This window comes from Clytia hemisphaerica, unplaced genomic scaffold, assembly GCF_902728285.1.
Source record: "Clytia hemisphaerica strain Z4C2 unplaced genomic scaffold, Clytia hemisphaerica genome assembly, whole genome shotgun sequence".
NCBI classification, from domain to species: domain Eukaryota; kingdom Metazoa; phylum Cnidaria; class Hydrozoa; order Leptothecata; family Clytiidae; genus Clytia; species Clytia hemisphaerica.
The window spans coordinates 389,053-407,846 of record NW_027104377.1 but is presented as its reverse complement, the minus strand read 5'-3'; the positions used below and the strand labels follow the sequence as shown (position 1 = coordinate 407,846).

Here is an 18,794-nt window from a genome sequence, read left to right as displayed (position 1 = left end):
ATATCTGGACTGTATTTTTACTTACTGTTAAAAACGTAGTCGTCTAAAAAAACGGCTATTCTTTTTTAGAATCAACCTTAAAATCTAGTTTTTAAGTTTTTATATTTATAAAAACTAGATTGCGGACGTGTGGAAAGGAATGTTGGCCTGACTGATCCTTTTGTTTCGATAATATTAATAACATCAAAGCGGGAACTAATTTTCTTCTTGTTTCTTTCTTTCCTTTTTCTTTCTCATAACTGCAAGCTTTCCCTCACTTTCTTCAAGCGTGGTTAGCTCAAGCGGTTGGAGCGTCTGTCTCATAAGCATGGGTTTCCGAGTTCGATCCCGCTGGGTGACAAATTTTCCAAGCGAGGGGGACGACTATTAGGTACCCGAGAGTATTACAAACACGGACAATCATTTCCAAAAATTTAAATCGGTATAGTACTTTTCCGGGCGTGTTACAAAATGACGTTGAAATCAGGTTCCGGCAAATTAGAATCAGTCTGGGAAATCCTCTCAATTGCACGCTTATGTTCCGAGGCAGTAAGCGCGCAATTGCCATGGGATCATCCCCCCCAGGAAGATGGGGGGGGAATCAGATTTTGGTGCCAGGGGGGAAGTGAAATTTTCAAGCTTGATGGGGGGAGAAAGGCGAATAGGGGGTATATTCAGTCCTCTACCTAGTGGGGGGAGTAATAGGATAAATACAGACCTTCCTGGTGTGTTTGGGCATTCAGGCTTATGAGCCTGTCTTTCTAGGGATTTTGAGAGTCTTTTTTTTTTGCTATAATAGCTTGCGAATTGAGGCAAGTCTGGGTCATCACTTCGCAACCCTTATACAATACGGCTAGGGGGATTTCCCAATTGGGGGGAGCACAAATTTTAAAGACAGGTGGGGGGAAAAGGCCAGATGGGGGATTTTAGCTCTTATTAGGGGGGACCAAAAAGCTGGAGGACGCCATGATTGCACGGTTATCAAAATGGCAGAATTTTTAAGCGTGTAATTACACGCTTATCGAAATAGTTCTGAGACGGGCGGTAAGCGGTAAGCGTGCAATTGCACCCTTTATTATTCTGACACGCAATTCCTTCCGAAAGCTCTGTTGAATTTCAAAAGCCTAGGGCAGTTTTACTCAAAATTTATCGTAGAAGAAGATTCCGTAAAAATGGATTGCCCGTTAAACCATGCCTTCGCCCGAATTAGAGAATTCTGAACCCCTTGAAATCCCTAAGCAATTTCAACCGGGGCAGGAGCGGGCGTAAATTATAACCATGCAATTGCGCGCTTACGCCCTCGGAACATAAGCGTGCAATTGAGAGGATTTCCCAGACTGAGAATGGACTTATTTTAAACGCATATAATCTCAAGAGGAAGAGAATCGATTCCAAAGAAAACCCAAAAAGGTATAGACATGAATGATTTATGGTTAAGTACAAAATCGACGAAAATCCTTTGTCTGAAAAGGCGGTCATCGAAAAAATGCTCTGTTCGCGTCGCAAGGGGTGTTAAAAATGCATGCGGGCGGCGGACGGGCGGTCAAAAAAAACATTCCCGGGTTTTTTTAATCACGCCAGTAACTCAGGGGCGGGTGGTAACGCGAGCAAAACAATTTTTCGATGGTCGTCAGAGCAATTGAGAAAAAAGCTATACTATAAAAGAACAAATTGCTTTTCCCAGATTTTTTTCCGCATCTCCGCACCGGAAAATCAGTGGAAAATTTAATACGGGCGGGTGACGCGAATAGAACAATTTTTCGATGACCGCCAAAGTCGAATCCCACTCGGGACTCAAGTCCAATTAGGTCGTGTATTGCAAGAAGAAAGGAGGGCACCACATACAACACAGAGGAGATAAAGTAAGATGAGCAGGCCATTTTTCATGCCCCTTTAGCGTTCGATGACCGGACGCTGCCACTCCTGAAATCTCTAAAATTTTGGTAAAAACAGCCTTTTTTAGCAGAAAAACACAAGAAAAAGTGCCCTTTGATTTGTGGCCACCAATGGACGCTGTCCTGCCACCTGCGCCTTTCTAAAATAGACCTTTTTTTAAAGAGGCAGTCATATTGAATAATTATGTACTCCAGCATAAAAACAATGATACAGCCATGCATAATTTTTAAAATATGCATGATACAGTAATTATGCATGGCTGTATCATTGTTTTTATGCTGGAGTACATAATTATTCATCATGGCTGCCTCTTTAAAAAAAGGTCTATGGCCTGATGAGCTCATTTTAACTGGAAAAAAAGGGAAAAATCTTACCAAATTAGCCAAAATCTTCACATAAAGGTAAATTAAAAACTTAAATGTTTCGAATTCAAGCTAAGTGAATGATGTATTCCAAAATAAAAACTGTAGGAGCCAAAAAGTTGGAGCTTCAGATTTCGAAGTTTTGAAATATGAGCCCGCACTACTCTGGTTACCATTTTGGCCTGGGCAAGCTCCGTATAATAAATTACCGGTTAAAATCGTTTAAGATTTCCGGATTACCACGTCATTTTTTTCGAAAATTCCAGCCAACGTCTGATAAAAGTCTAAAGGCAACCTACCTACCTACCAGTTTTTTATTCCAATTATGCCAATTTCTTTTAACGTATGAGCACCACATACTCCTTTCTTTAAATTTAACCTTTGCTGTGAGTGATGAGAGACCATAAGAGTTTCATCGCTCGCACACAGAGCCCCCCCCCCTTTTGAGTTTGATCGCCGTCAAACTTTTCACCCAACATTTTTGCCCCCGCAGGAGCGCAGCGACGAGGAGGCACTCATAGCTTCACGCATAGATATTGGACTGGAATCTCGAAATTTTGTTGTTTGTTGTCGCGCAAGCATCCCCGTAGTTAGTCTCTTCCGTAAAATATTCGGTTTTTTTCCGGGACGGTTGTATAAATATTTTCATATTACGTTATTATATGCTATTACCATTATTACATATTACATGTTATTAGTTTTGATTTACCACTGAAAAGCTGAAGCGAGTGTTATAAATGCAAATTATAACAGGTGTATGATATAACACAAATTACAATATTACTTGTGCGAATCAAAACAAACAAAATGGCAGACTGGTTATAATGATGAGCTGATTCATTGACTGGAAAAAGTGTTTGGTATGTCAAATTTAGTTTCTTGTCTTTGAAACTGAATACTAACTACTGTAATTTAGTCAGAAGTTCACTTCAGCAATGATTTGAATTCTTTTTCCAGAATCTTTAAAGAAATTTGCTCAAGTTTTCAAATGTACAGTTGATATTTTTGTTCAAACTCTTAATTTATTTTTGTCTGTTATTTTATTAATAACTACCTTTATTGTTTATAGGGCTTCTTGAGCTTTAAATACCATCATATGGTCGTAACTCGAGAAAGTCCTTCTTAACTTAGTAAAACAAGATACCAGCAAAGTACAAAAAAGTTGAATGATGTACGCATAATAATGTAAAGTTGAATCCAAACGCGGTTGAATGAATGTTGAATGTCAATCAATGTAAACAAACTTTTTCTTTCATGGTCTTCAAAATAATTTACCTCACTTAGAGTGTTTTTACTGTCTTTTCAGTGTGGTAAATCTATTTCAAAAACCTGAAAAAAGTTTGTTTACTCGTTTAACTTACATGCGCACGTTCAACTTTTTCATGCAGTTGTGATAGCCTAAATAACTTACGCTCCAGTGGTTTGGTGAAATAGCTCCAATTCTGGCTTTCCAAGTTAGGAGAGACCTTCCCGAAGGCATTTAACAGTGGTTAGATTAGGTACACAGGCAGTCATACAGAAACACCATAAAGTGAAAGTATATAGCTAGCTATAAACTCAAAAAGTCTAGCTTCCTGAAGGCACGTCTCTTTATTGTCTGCGCTGCAATCATCTTAATGGATTCAATCCTTTCAGCTTGGAGAAAAGATTGCATCATGAAAAAGTACTATGCACTTGAAAAGAAATTCTGGCGCATTTTACCTTTTCTCGACTGTACGTCTGAATAAAGCACAATGGCATTCCTTTATTTTTCTTTTGACCAACAACATAAAAGATTTTGCTTGAGAAGTGCAATCACAGCGTACGCAAGTGGAGCCCGGGCCTTAACTAGGATTGGTTTCTATTTCACCCAATTTAAGATGGCGCAGAACTTTTTGATAAATTTTATACGCAGTATTCTTGACTATTGTTTATTAGGCAAAGTAGCAACAGAGAAATGTTGAAATATAGCAGCCAATGAAAAAAAAACAAGCTATTTCTGATTGGTTGCCTTTTTGATTTATTCAGTCACCGCTATATATTTTGCCTACAATCTAAGATGTCTGCGGCATTATCAGAAAAGGTCTATTGTGAATAATAACAATGACATATATTGTTGTAAGAAAGAAACTGGGAGAAAAAAAACAAACGAGATGTGAAAACCAGTAAGCTAATGATACTATTATTTTTGAAATATATTTTTGAGAAGCTTTTCCTTAAATTTTATCAAATTATCAAGCTGTATTATATATTATATTGTATATGAATTCTTCAAATATAGACCTTTTTTTAAAGAGGCAGCCATGTTGAATAATTATGTACTCCAGCATAAAAACAATGATACAGCCATGCATAATTATTGTATCTTGCATATTTCAAAAATTATGCATGGCTGTATCATTGTTTTTATGCTGGAGTACATAATTATTCAACATGGCTGCCTCTTTAAAAAAAGGTCTATTGTGTTAATGGAATATAATGTTTTTTGCAAGCATATGCCTCAATCAATTAATTAATCAATCATTCAATAATTAAATCAATCAATTATTCCTGATTATTTTTACTACTTTAATCTTTAAAGCATTAAAAGCTTTAAGTGCATGATATGATCTTCTGCGTGGGCATTTAGTGAAAGCTATTACTAGTTTAATGAGATTGACGTCATTTTTATGTTGGTATTCAATGTTGGATGCATTGCGTAATTATGCTGGATAAAAATGTTTGACGTTTTTGCGCAAATGACTTTTCATACAACTTTTCGAATTTTTCCACGTGACTTTTCGTCCAACATTTTGTCCAACAATGAATTGGAAATGTTGGATTGAATGTTGGATTCATTTGCGCCGGCCTTTAGATTAAGGGCTCTGGACATACCCAATTTTTCGATTTCCCACCAACTTAAATGGCAATTTTTGCATTTTAAAAAGATTAGTATAACTTTTTTTATATGTCCTGTTAAACCTACCTTTTTAGAATTTAAAAATCGAAAGACTGAAATGAAAAAATTAAATAAAGAAGAAAACGAATAGTTTTTCGAAGAAGAGTATTTCACCTTTCAAAGGCCTAATCTCGGTAAAAATCAAACATTTCGGAAATTTTTTTGGTCCAGGTGCTGTATCTATGTAGTATCTAAAAATACAATTTCGGAAAATTTTTGTGGAAGTATCTTTCCTTTAAAATCTCCAAAAAACCTCATTTTTGGCAATTTTCTCCACTAAATTTCCATACGAAAACAGCTATAATAACTTGGGATGTAGCTAAATAGAAAATTTTTCCGAAAAAATCTAAATAAAGAAATTATTTGTCATTAACTTAAAAAATGTTTAAAACAATAAAATGATTTCCTTAAGGAGATTAGGCTTTTTTTGTGAAAAGTATATGAATAGCGTCGTTATGACGTTTTATTAAGGTCCATGCCACACTTATTCCTTAATTACTCATGATGTAATTACTTAAATTCATTTTTTCAAAATCAGTTTGTTCTTAAACATGTCAAAGAAGCGAAAACATAAGGTTTTATCTTTAAATTCTGAAATTGATTTTTCACTATGACCAGAGCCCTTAAGAAACGAGATGAAAAATCCCGGTTTTTAGTGAGGTGCTCGCTAATCACGCAAAGCTTTCCAATTCATGCATTCACGCAATTTTTTTAATTTTCACGCAAGTGAAAAAGCCTATTCACCGCGCACTAACGCAAACCGCTGGGGCCCCCTCGCATGTTTCATACACATACACTACTATTTAAGGAATTGAAGATGGAGGACACTCTGGACACTATCCTTGTGTTAAAGATTTTGTTTTAAATGAGAGTGATATCGGTCCATCGTTGCTTACTCGTCAATTTTAATTTACAAGCTTTTTGATATTGAATTGACACGGATGTGGAGCAAGATTGGTCCGATAGAGCAAAAAAGAGAAAATTTTTTTGCTTATATCAGCACAATATAACAATAGGTAGACTCTGTCCTGTTATGAAACATGTGTCTGACATGAAACGGGAACATATTTGAGCAGATTGTATCATCACATATGATTAGTTTCTTAATTATAACACAGATATCTGCGTATTTTAACATTACACTCTATTATTAAATCTTTTCTACAGCTTTGATATGATTGGTCCAGTCCTCGGTCCTTCATCAATTGTCATCATTGGTCTCCAAGACCAAGGTTATGGATGATTGACTTTGTTGGTTACTTTTGTTTTCGTTGAAGGCGCTCTGAATAGAATCGCTGTTTGTCGTCATTCATACACTTAGCCTGTTAGACGAAAACCGCTTTTTTTATCGCGATTTAACGTCTGTTACTTTTTGCCGTGGAATCGAATGTTCTTGGACGGGAAAGTCCGTCCAAGATTTTCTCTTCGGCGCAGCTCATTTTGCCGTGACTTTGGACAAGCTGCACTCCATCGCGTGTGCTTTTTTCGTTTTTTAAGAAGTCACTGCATTGCTTCGATCGGTAAAGTTCAAATAGATTTTCGAACTTTCGAATTTTGTAATTCGAATTTTGTGATTCGAATTTTGAAATTTTTTTGAGAGAGAACCAAAATCATTTGTTTTGAAAAGTTTAAACCGAACGAAAAAGAAACAGTATCAGTGGATGGAGGAGGAAAGAAGATGGAAATCCTTTTTTTGCATCAACAGCAGCAGAGTTGTTGGGTTATTTCCATAACAGGATTGAAGAATCCCAGAGACTGTAAACATTGAGAATGAAAATTATCAAATCAGATTAGATCCTATCCTACCTATAACCATAAGTGCTGCAATCCAATGATGATTGAAAGGAAGACGAATTTGTACTTTTTGTATGCTTTGGGATGGCAACGAATATCTTTTGGATATGGCATGAAACCAGGAAGAATTTATTTTGTTTATTCCTGGCCTATTCCAGTGGAAAGAAGAACTGTTTGTTTGTTATTGTTTTTATTGGCTGTTCGATGTGGTCTCTCTATCTGGTCGCTAGTTTGAAAATATTTCATTAATAAAATGGTGGAAAGTAAATTGACATTATGATTGAAAGTAAAGTGAAATTTGATTGTATTCGATTCGAAAGTTTGCTGGGAATGGAAATGAAAACTTTCTTCACAGCTGTCTTCACCAGTGACATAGACAAGTCTTGACAATTCTGGACAATTGCCAAAACTTGACACTATTTTCATGATATTATTCTAGAATTTTTACATTATAATGTGAAGAGTTTGGTCCTGTATAATCAGAGTTAAAACTACTGATTAATTTTGAGATCTCGAGCAGATTTTAGATTTTAATTTCTCAACTTTGGAAACTAGATAGTAAGCCAGTAAAATGTGGAGGTTTTGCTTCGAATTGTAGCGAATTGTGAGAGGAATCTACCTAAATTTTATTAGTTTTATCTAACTTTCCTATAAATTTATATTTTTAAGATGTTATAGTCATTGACATAGTTTTATTACAACTTTAGAACTTTGCTAAATTTTATGGTAAATATATTAATGATATATTTCTATTATTTGTACCTCTTAATCCTGGAATTGCACGAGATCGACTCATTTCCATCAAATGATAGTCTTGGAATCCTCATTATTTTTTATTTTACATCCCTGTTTCAAAAACTGGCTATGGCTAGTGTTGAGAGTTTTCTTTTATTTGATTTTGGTTGCTTTTCTCTACAACTTACAAGGAAGAAAACCTTTTGAAGAAGTGGGATTATCTCATTACCTTTCTAAATTAAGAGCCTGTTGACAATACCATTAATTGGAGCTGCTTGAAGACCTTTGGAAACTTTTTTGCTTCTATAGTTCTTTCGTTATAATAGGGGGGTATCAAAATAATTTCAAAAAAAAACATTTTCAGCTCACCAAACTCCATCCCGATCCCGAGGATTCTTTTGTTTTGATTTTAATGCACGGAACTCAAAAATTGAGACTAGATTGAACATCAACGCACATCCTCTCCTACCTATTCGATTGTCCGTTCCAGTCTTTATTTTCGAGTTCCGTGTTTTCCCGCCCTTATGCACTCCGCACGGGATCGACGTCACCCTCCACCACAGTGCGATAACTTTCGGCAAACGCTTCAAAGTGTAACTGACCATAAAACAAAGAAAAAATTTGGTTTGTGGGGAGGTACTGGCTATCATACACTATGCTCATATTCGGGAATTTAAAAATGTTATAGCACTGCGAAGAGACCATTGTCATTGGCGTATTGGAAAATTCTGATATGAGGTGCACTCGATGCAAAACACGTTGAAAGACTCGTCAAAAAACAATAAATCCACCATATCCACCATAATTAATAAATATATTTTCATCAATATCACATCCTTTCCATTGCCCATTAATTAAAATTTAGCAAATGTTCTAGCCATTCGATGGGCTCCGTCTATTAGGGAGATGTGTCACAGACCCACTATGACCCCAGCCCCACTGGAAAATCTGACAAAAAGTTCGTCCCCGGTGGGAAAAATACCCTATAATTTCGGCCCCACTGGGAAATTGACTTTTATTCCCCCCCATTCGAAATTCCATATTAAAAAATTGCACTCCAAATGACCCCCCCCTCACTGGCATTTTATCCCAATGCGATTTCAATGGAAATTTTTATCCCCACCGTGGGGAAAAGTTTCACCGGTTCTATGACTTATGAGACAGGGGTGTACGAAGATATATGTTCACGCGATTAACTGCTACATATTATATAGATTTGGTTGGGGTTGGGGATGGGGGCAGTTTTGAGGTTACCCGATTCCACGATTTCACCCAAGTTCGCCAACCATGAAATCCATTCTTTGAGTGAATATGATAAAACTTAGTGACAGCAAGGACAAGACATAACGCTGTCTCAGCGGTGGTAAGTAACTTTTGAAGGGAACTATCAAACATTTATTGCTTTCCGTATAGTTATAATGGGAAGATAGTTCAGTATCGCTTTCAAATGGTGATGAAAATGTGGTATGGAAGTACATGGGTTGGGAATCCTTTGAATGCCAAATGAGGTCCCAGCTGGCACACAACGTTGTTTCAACGTCCATCTAACGTTATATGGACGTTGGGAACGTTAGATGGACGCTAGAACAACTTTTAATGCCAAAGGGTAGAAGAGCGAGCGTCTGCCTTTCCCGTGACACGCAAACACATAAAGAGTGCTTATAGAAAGGCTAAATTGTCGCGGTATACAAGTTTTTTTAATAAGAAAAGAACAAACAATATAAAAACATAAGGCTTCGATAACCAAAATGTTAAAGAACAAGCAAAGAACATTTTAAGGCTTCAAAATGTTCTTAGTCTTGAAAAAGTAGTATTCAAACGAAAATAAAACGTCTACTAGCGTAAAATTGCAAAATAACACCCCTGTCTCACAGCCCCGGTGGAACTTTTTTCCTCAGTGGGCGAGAAAAGATTTCTATTGTTGAAATTTCAATGGGGATAGAAATTCTATTGTTCTAAGCTTAAAAAATCCAGTGGGATGGTTTTGGAGTGCCTTTTTTAAACATTGAATTTCGAATGGGAATATAATCAAAGTAAATTTCCCGGTGGATGGCTGAAATTCCAGTGTATTTTCCCACCGGGAACGAAATCTTTGCCGAATTTTTCAGTGGGGCTCGGGTCCCAGCGAGTCTGTGACACAGGGGTGTGAATTACGACGTTGTGCTTTTACGGAAATTTTGATTTATAGAAAATATATTGCATCACTGTGAATTTCATAATTTTCCATTCGCTGGGCTTTTGGCATCACCCACAGGGCACAGGAGATAGAGGAGTGTTCTATATTTATACCAAAAATACTATTTTCAGAAGTTTAAAAAGGCGTGCAACGTGATCTCAAAATTTGTGGTCTAAAAGACAAATTAAGGAGGGTTGCTAAAAAAGTTGATTGAAATTCGACAAATTTATATAAATATTACAATAACTTTTTTTCAATAAAACATAATAATATGCTAATGTAAATAACAGAAGCAAGGCAGGGCATATCGGATTACGCATTATCTATTCAGCCAATCAGTGATCATGTGACAGATTAACGGACCAATGAGATGCCAGAGTTTTCAATTTATCTTATATTAAAATTTCTTACTCTCGAAGAAAAAAATATGTCTATTTTTTTCCTAAGGTGAATCACGTCAGCAAAACCCGGGGGTTAATGTTTTTTAAATTTATTCGTTTTTATTTATTTTTTCGAATTGACAAAACAGCTAATTTAATTTTGTAAGTGTAATAGATTTCACGAAAAGTTTGTTTTCCTTATGGAAATAATAAAATCAAATAATAAATGATAAGAAATCAATTATCCCAGTGCTAAGTCTGTATGAAAAAACAAATAACCCCCTGGAAAAGAGAAAATTTGAAAACGAGGCCAAGATATTTGCCTGATATATTGTATATATTTTTTACCGAGTGTATAATTCTTCAATTTTTGAAAATTGTTATTTCTTCACAAAATGTTTGGCATAGTCTGTTAAATACAAGCTTTGTGTGTATGTATACTGGTATATAAAAGCAAATCATTTGTCATTTTATTTGTTGTTCGTTTGTCAACACTGTTGATTTAGGATTTTGTTTTAAAAGTCAACAAACGCATCAATCGAAACAAAAAGAAGGACAAATTTTTAGTTTAAGAAAGGGGGTAATAAAGCAACGAGTATTTTTGCTATTGTGTGTATGTGTATGTATGAGTTCATGTGATATTTGACGCTCCTTGGATAAGAGAATGACAAAAAAGGATTTTTTTAAGTAAGCATTTGTTGTGATGAAAGTAGAGACGACTAGAAGACACATGGAGCAGTGAAACAAGAGACTTTGAGCTGACCATTTTTTTTTGTGATGGAAAATTGAGACGAAGAAAATATATAATTTGAGAAGGGACAAAACATTATCATCAATACAAAAAACGGTTTAGAAAGGACAATTGTTGTAAGCGGATAACAAAGACAGAAAGTCCAGTAAAAAGAAAGCACAGAGGATCTTTTTTTGTGTTGTTTGGTATATACAGTTATTTGATATTTAATATATCCCAAAACTTAATACCCTCTTTTTTAGAGGTTTTGGAGTGAGCCATTATCGGCAATTTGATTGGTCACGTCCAAATACAAAAAAATTACAGTTCAAGAAATTTGAAACTGTGTAAGTCAATCCCCTCTGTGTCTTGGAAAACGTCACGAGTCCCTAAAAAGACTGCATAGAAAATACATCAAAATAAATATCATCAAAAAAAGAGAAGTTAGGGTAAGAAATAAGAGAAGATATTGTATGTAAAAAAAAGTGTGAATCCTGTGGAGAAATAATGAGTACCACTACTTTCGATACTGCAGAAATTCAAAAACATGCTAATGTCGTTATGAACTATACTGCTGAGCAGATTGAATGTGTTTGTGACGCTCTTATACAAAGCCAGAATTATGACACCTTGGCCAAATTGTTGTGGTCGTTGCCTAGGAACGAGATGAACCATAGCAGCGAGTGTATATTGAAGAGCCGAGCTTACGTTGCTTTACACCAAGGACGATTCAGAGACTTGTATACACTCTTAGAAAGCCATGATTTCGATCCTGACTTGCACCCAGTAATGCAGCAAATGTGGCATGATGCACATTACCTAGAAGCAGAGAAAATCCGTGGACGACCGTTAGGCGCTGTTGAGAAATATCGAATCAGGCGCAAATACCCATTACCTAGAACCATTTGGGACGGTGAAGAGACAGTTTACTGTTTCAAGGAAAAGTCAAGACAGGTGTTAAAAGACTGGTATGATAAGAATAAGTACCCTACACCACAGGATAAACGTATTTTAGCTAAACGTACAGAGCTGACTTTGGTCCAAGTTTCAAATTGGTTCAAGAACAGACGACAGCGTGATAAACCGAACGGCGAAGGAGAAGAAGAGAAGATTGGGAGGTAGGTAATATATCATTTCAATCTCACCAGCACGTGCCAATATTTTTCGTTTAGAATTTCTTCTTAAAAAATGTAAATTCGCTAAGTGCAGGTCAGCAGATGAGAAGAGGATTCTAGCTCACCTACCACTACTCCCTTGCAATTATGATAAAGCCAGTTGACCCTCTTAGAATTTTAACAATAAAATAAAAGCAGTTATTTTTAAGGGCCATGAGGATTGCCAAAGATCTGATCGAACCCAAAAAAACAGGGGTGTATTGTGGAACATTTAGAACCTTATTGGTTGCTTGAAAGCCACGAGGGAGGTTCTGATAATCAATTGTTTCAAAAGTTTACAAAAGAGACCACACCCTAATTGAGTTCTTTATGCAAATTTAAAAGTAACACATGTTTTTAAAATTTCACTTCTGAGATATGATGAGTTTTCAATATGTATTACTTTTTATTTGTCGAAGAGGATTAAGGCGAAAGTGATGGTTTTAAAGCTTCAAAGCCACAACCTCAATCTTGTTGATTTAACAAAAGTAATGTACGTTCTAACATGAATAAGAGGCTGGTCTGGTATTTGCAATTCAAATAGAAGATGGAATTCACCTTATGGCCTTGAAAGCAGGAGGATATGCTTAAAAGATATTAAACTCTTTTTTATTACAGACCTTAAAAAGTTCATAAGTTCTACAAGGCCTGCCAGAGAAAGTGAAAGGCCATTGGAACTTTCGAAAGGTCATTTGGACCATCGCAACAACGCAACTTTTATTCATCTGGAAAAAAGGAGAGAATTAGCTTCTTTTTTTAAATCATGTACCCCAAGTTTTTATCTTATATAAGCCATCCCCAGAGTAAATTTCGACCTTTTTTTACCAAATTTCATCGGGATAATCATAGCAGTCAATTCAATGAGATAATTGATACAGGGGTTGATGTAATTGAAAATCAAAACAGAGAAATCAACCATTACTACAATTTGATACAGGGATGAAAGTATAATCCCAGCTAATAACACACCCCCTTCTCACAGATCCACTGGGACCCCTTCCCACTGGAAAAATTGGCCAAAATATCGTCCCCGGTGGAAAACTATCCTCCAATTTTTATCCCCACTGAAAATGATCAAATAAACCAATCCTCACTGCAAAGTATTATGCTATTTTTCCCATCCCCACTGAATTTTCTGACTTGAAAACACACGAATTATGAAATCCCCAGCCATAAAAAATATGGGAATATCAATCCCCGTCGAGTTTTAGTCCGTTATTTCTATCCCCATTGGCTTAAAAAACCCTACCGGGTCTGTGAGAAGGGGGTGTAATAATGAACTCGATAAGTTTTTAGATTAAACAAATTTTTATCCGGTTTGTAGTATTTTGTGGGTATTTTGTCACAAAAACTAAATGAATTCGGTACGGGATTTAAAGGTCAATCAAAAATTGATAATTCACGATTCCATCTAACTCAAGTTTGAATATATCTTTTCAACACCAATTAAATTATAAAGTAAAAGTAAGTTCAAAACTAAAATGAATTTCCAAAGATTACAAGGGCTTTTAATCTCAAGATAAACATTTGGATTCATAAAATAAATATAACATAGAACCGCCTCCGTTAATCCTCTAGTGCGATCATCAAAACGAGACAAATTTTGTTTAGAATACCTTCGTCCAATGTTTATTTTCTTGAGTAGGTATAAGCCACATTGCTATATTTTGATTGAAAACTTTTAATTTTGTCGAGAGGGCTTTAAAAATAAAGTAAGTAAGCACTTAAATAGAAAAACAAAACAAAGACCAATGAGTCGCCATAAACAATATTATTAGACGGTCTTTCAGCTGTTTGTGCAGCAATATCATTTGCTACTGTAGTTATTGAATGAATTGAGTTAGTGCCAAGACTTTTAATAATGACAGCCCCTCTGGGTGAATAATCTATCTTGCTTTTTATTTGTTTCTGATTTTGATTTGAACATTTGTTGGCTTTTTCTATTTCAGAGCGAATTATACTGTTTTGATAATTTTAATTAACGGTACTATACTTACCAATCCAGCCCAATTCGTCCAACCATAACATATTATAACATTTTGCCACAAAATTCTATTTCTCCGACCTCACAGAACTTTTCCTTACATTGTAAGCGTTTTGAGCATAAGCAAAGATTACTTATAAGGTCTTAAAAACTAAGTAAGGGGAAATCCCCATCCCTGAGTAAAATTTCACACACTCCTGTGTCACAGACCCGCTGGAACCCCAGCCCACTGGAAAATTTGGCCAAAATTTCGTCCTTGGTACTGAAATTACCCCGAAATTTCAGCCACATTACATACATTACATGAATACATCCCCATTCAAATTTCATTGTAAAAAATTGCACTCCAAAACCATCCCAACTTGATTTTTTAAGGTTTGAACAATAGAATCTCTATCACCATTGAGATAACCAAGGAAAATCTTATCCCCACTGTCTGAAAATGTTTTACCGGGGCTGTGAGACAGGGGTGTTTTCACGTACATTTCAAAAATGCTTTGAATGAGGATTTATGCTCCTTAAGGTTATTTGAGACAGGGGCATACAAGGCTTTTGCTCATCCTATAGCGAAAAAAGGAGATATATCTATAGAGGTTTGCGAATCAAACTAGGGCACATAGACTAATAATTCATGCTTATGCCGATTCGCTAATTAACAACTTCTTGTTTCTGTTATAATTTATAGATCCATCAGTGTGGAGCCATGGTCAACCTCATTGAACGTTCCCTACCTTAACAACAACAATACCACCACAAACAACAACAATAACAATTTACCCAACAACAATTATCTCATGTCCACTACAAAAGACAATCTGAAAAATTCCAAAACGAATGTTGGTTATCCAGATACGGTTTCTGTACATCCACACGATGCAGTCAAACAATCACCGTCATATTTCGCTGACATAAGTTGCTCGATGTAATTTTGTCGTTTGAACAACACTTCTCTGAAATATACCAGAAATATGATGCATCCATTTTTATTCACTCACTAAATTTAAATGTTAGATGAAAAAGTTTATTTGGCATAGCAATGGTTTTTTTATGATAAATTTCATGCTGGATAATTTTCTTGGTGATGTTCCTAACTGGAATAAACAATGTTGTATCGATATAATGTGACGGTTGTTGTTCTGACCTTTTCGTGACAGCTCGATGAACGTCACATTAGAGGTGCCCAGGGACAAGCATCGTTTCTGAATTGTAAAGTTTCAGAAAAGGAGAACATTTATAACAGGTATCTTGAGGTACCAAATGATTCCCAAAGACTAAAAGAAGAAATTCAACAAATTAAATTTTTAAATGTTTGTGACGTAGGATTTTATTAAGCACTCTAAGAGTCTAAATAGCGGTTAATTAGGATATAAATATTTTTTTTCGTTAAATAAGATAATAATAATAGCAAATTGCTTTGTAAGTATCGCATAATTATATCATTAAGAATCATCGCAGAATTTTATCATATTTTTAGCATTTTAGGGCTCACATTGATTTTGATATTATTTTTTTGGGTAAAATGTATTTTGTCTTGAAGAGACACTATATGGTAGTAAATATAGTTTTGGGGAATTTAAGTCTGTAAATATTTAATAGATATTATATTAAGGAATAATACTTGTTTTAAATTGTAATTGGACAATCCACCCCTGTCTCACAACAAAACTTTTTGTGAGGTAAAACTTTTCCTCACAGCGAGGATATAATTTTCCATCGTAATCCCAATGGGGAAAGAGATTCTATTGTTTCAAGCTTAAAAAATCCAGTGGAGATGGTTTAAGAGTCAATTTTTACAATGAAATTTGAATGGGGTTGTAATCAAAGTCAATTCCCCAGTGGGGCTGACATCTTATGTATTTTCAGTACCGGGACGAAACTTTGGCCAAATTTCCAGTGGGGCTGGGGTCCCGCTGGGTCTGTGACACAGGGGTGTAGCAATGTATGTTACAACACCTCTGCAGGACAGCTCCGGTTGAAATTCTTCCCACAGTGTGGATGAAGATTTTCATCGAAATCCCAATTGGGGATAGAAATTATATTGTTCCCAGCTCAAAAAATCTAGTGAAGATGGCCAAATTCAAACTGGGGATTAAAAAAATCAATTAGTATATTTCCGACAGTTGGTGCTTCCGTGTGGGTGTTTGGCCAAACTTGGGCGAAATTTACAAGTAGTGGGGGGGCTCCCGCCGGGTCTTTGCTCTTAGTTTTATATGAGTTTTTCAGGCTTTAATATCAATATTAATGAAAATGGAAACCTGTACTTCTCAGTAGTTTCTGAAATCTAAGGCTTAGATTCTTCTTAATTTGTTCTTAGGTTTTGGCCAAATTTCAGCCTCGTATTCTTATGAAATTGTTCTTATAAAAAAAGTGTAAGACAAGGCACGGATGTCACTCTAAGAAGACTGTAAACCACTCCCTTGACACATTTGTTAGCATTTGAAAGAATTTTGTCTCAGATGAGAGGTCACTCTTAACAAAAATTACTGTAGGGCTAAGATCATTCCTTTTGAATGCAAATTCAACTCTATGTGTTCGTTTTGCTGCGGTGGCACCTTAATGGAAGTTATGGCTAGTGTAATGGAATAGCAGAACAGAACACTTTTATCACTTTAGTGTGCTGGAATGATAGCTGTAGGTACGGTATTCTATTATCATTATGGATATACCACAAAAAACTAGACACCCCGCCTTTTCTCACAAACCAAATGGGACCCCTTCCCACTGGAAAAATTGACCACAATATCGTCCCCAGTGGAAAATTATATCCTAATTTTATCCCCGCTTAAAATAACCAGATAATACAATCATCACTGCAAATATTGCACTATTTTTTCCATCTCCACTGAATTTTCTGGCTCAAAAACAATAGAATTCAAATCCCCAGCCATAAGCAAACATTGGAATATCAATCCCCATCTAGTTTTAGTCCGCTATTTTTACCCCTACTGGCTGAAAAATCCCACCGGGTCTGTGAGAAGGGGCTGTAACTAGCTTTAAAACTTTGAAATAATGCAACAATAATCTTCGCTTTTTATGTAACGGCCATTTCCCACCTTTTCGATGGCGTTCCGCCACACTTTTTCGCTTTTTACGCCATTTCAAAGGGTATATATTCCTCCAGCATTGTGCGCTGATTTTGTCTGCAAAGCTTTGTTTTAGATGGTTTTAGTTGTTAGCTGAAGAAAATGAAATTAAAAGAAGAATCAATCTGAATAAAGCATTGTTTAATTTTGATTTGTAGAAGATTAAGTAAAATCTTTGAAACATTCAAATTTTGCTCAGCTTGCTTTTTATCCTCTCCTATCAGCTAGTAGTAGTAGACCGTAGTAGGTTTTCCAAAAGTATACGAAAATATTGTAAAGTACAAAGGGAAGAATTTTCAATTTTTCAAACACGATGTTTTGTTTAATTCAAATGCAGTTTATCGTGTTTCGAACGACATTTCTTACGGTTAATTTAACGTTCGGAAACGCTTCAATGCGAAAAAGAAATTTACTCACTCTGCGCATGATTTGTGGAGAGGTACCTCACTCTACTACAAGCAGCTGTGCAACGAAAAAGCTAGATTCTGCAGAATTTATCTCTATCAGCTATTTTTAAGATTTTTTGCAACTTGAAAAAATTAAATTCGAAATTTATTGAAAACATGTGAAATTTTGAAAAATAAAGCAATGCGTCAAATAAATTGTTTGTTTCTGGTTATGGACCTTTGAAAATATGTTTTTGGTGACAATATTTTGGTGTAATGCATTGGATTAAACTATTTCTTATACCATGGGTTTTTCTCCTGATTCTCAATGGTAGGTTTTGTGTTTCTAACATAAATTTTTACTGAATTACGTAACATTTGCTATTGTTTTTCATCATGATCAATTTAGGGCACGTGACTTTAAATCCTACTCATTACACAGCGACTACTGTAATCAAACTGGCTGACCATAAAGTAAAAGAAGGGTATCAAAGTTGTTTCAAAGTTATTTTTCAAATGTTAACCATGCTTTGTTAGACGGAAAGATGAAAGATTCGTGAAAAGAGTTCGATTTTAACTTTCAGCCATTCCACAAAGTTCAAGCTCGTGTACTCAACAGAAACGCAATGCTTTCAAATTCAACCTACTTGGACATTCAAGAAGTAAAAACAAATGTTACCAACGTTGCTGTCTAAGGGAAGGGTGTCATTTACCGATCTTCTCACCAACAACACACCAATGTTATGGTGTTACCTGTGCACATAAGCAATTATGTCATTTTATTGGAAATCAATTAAAAGGTTTTGCAGGACATCGAGTCGATAAACGGTCTCTAGATTCACAAATCGAGTCAAATGAAAGTCGAGAAGAAGGCAAGTATTTCCTTTTTGTCTGTTTGTATTCTAGCGTTTCTAGATTTCTTAAAGGTTTCGATTTTAAATAAGAATGATATCGTTTGCTTACCCATCAATTTCAATTTTCAAGGTTTTTAAATATTTCCCGTTTTCCAAAAGGGAAATATTTGTTAAAACGGGCTTTCTTCAGGAGGTTCAGATGTCAAAACGCCTTCCGTACGCCCTGACTGACGCCCGTTTTAGCGCCTAAAGAAAGTAAATGCGATATCTCTTTTGTTGCTACTTGGTACTTTATAAGATTGAAGGCAATATACCTTTCGGTAATTAGTTCTTAGAAAGTAAACAAAGGATGGCGAAAAATTTG

The 18,794-nt window shown here is 35.7% G+C and overlaps 2 protein-coding genes across 3 annotated transcripts in view; both read left to right on the top strand.

The window, feature by feature from the left end:
- The first annotated feature begins 10,637 nt into the window (after positions 1–10,637).
- Positions 10,638–15,741, top strand: LOC136818879 (homeobox protein six1-like). Its single transcript, XM_067075106.1, has 2 exons — positions 10,638–12,087; positions 14,793–15,741. The coding sequence occupies exons 1-2, from the start codon at positions 11,477–11,479 to the stop codon at positions 15,031–15,033; spliced, it is 852 nt and encodes a 283-aa protein (XP_066931207.1). The 5' UTR covers positions 10,638–11,476; the 3' UTR covers positions 15,034–15,741.
- Positions 15,742–17,623: 1,882 nt separating this feature from the next.
- Positions 17,624–18,794, top strand: part of LOC136818912 (uncharacterized) — a 28,997-nt gene continuing 27,826 nt past the window's right edge. For both annotated transcript variants that reach the window (XM_067075153.1, XM_067075154.1), the window contains exons 1-2: positions 17,624–17,907; positions 18,161–18,448. In XM_067075153.1, the coding sequence (XP_066931254.1) occupies positions 17,853–17,907; positions 18,161–18,448 (343 nt within the window). In that variant the 5' untranslated portion in view covers positions 17,624–17,852. The remainder of the gene's footprint in view (positions 17,908–18,160; positions 18,449–18,794) is intronic.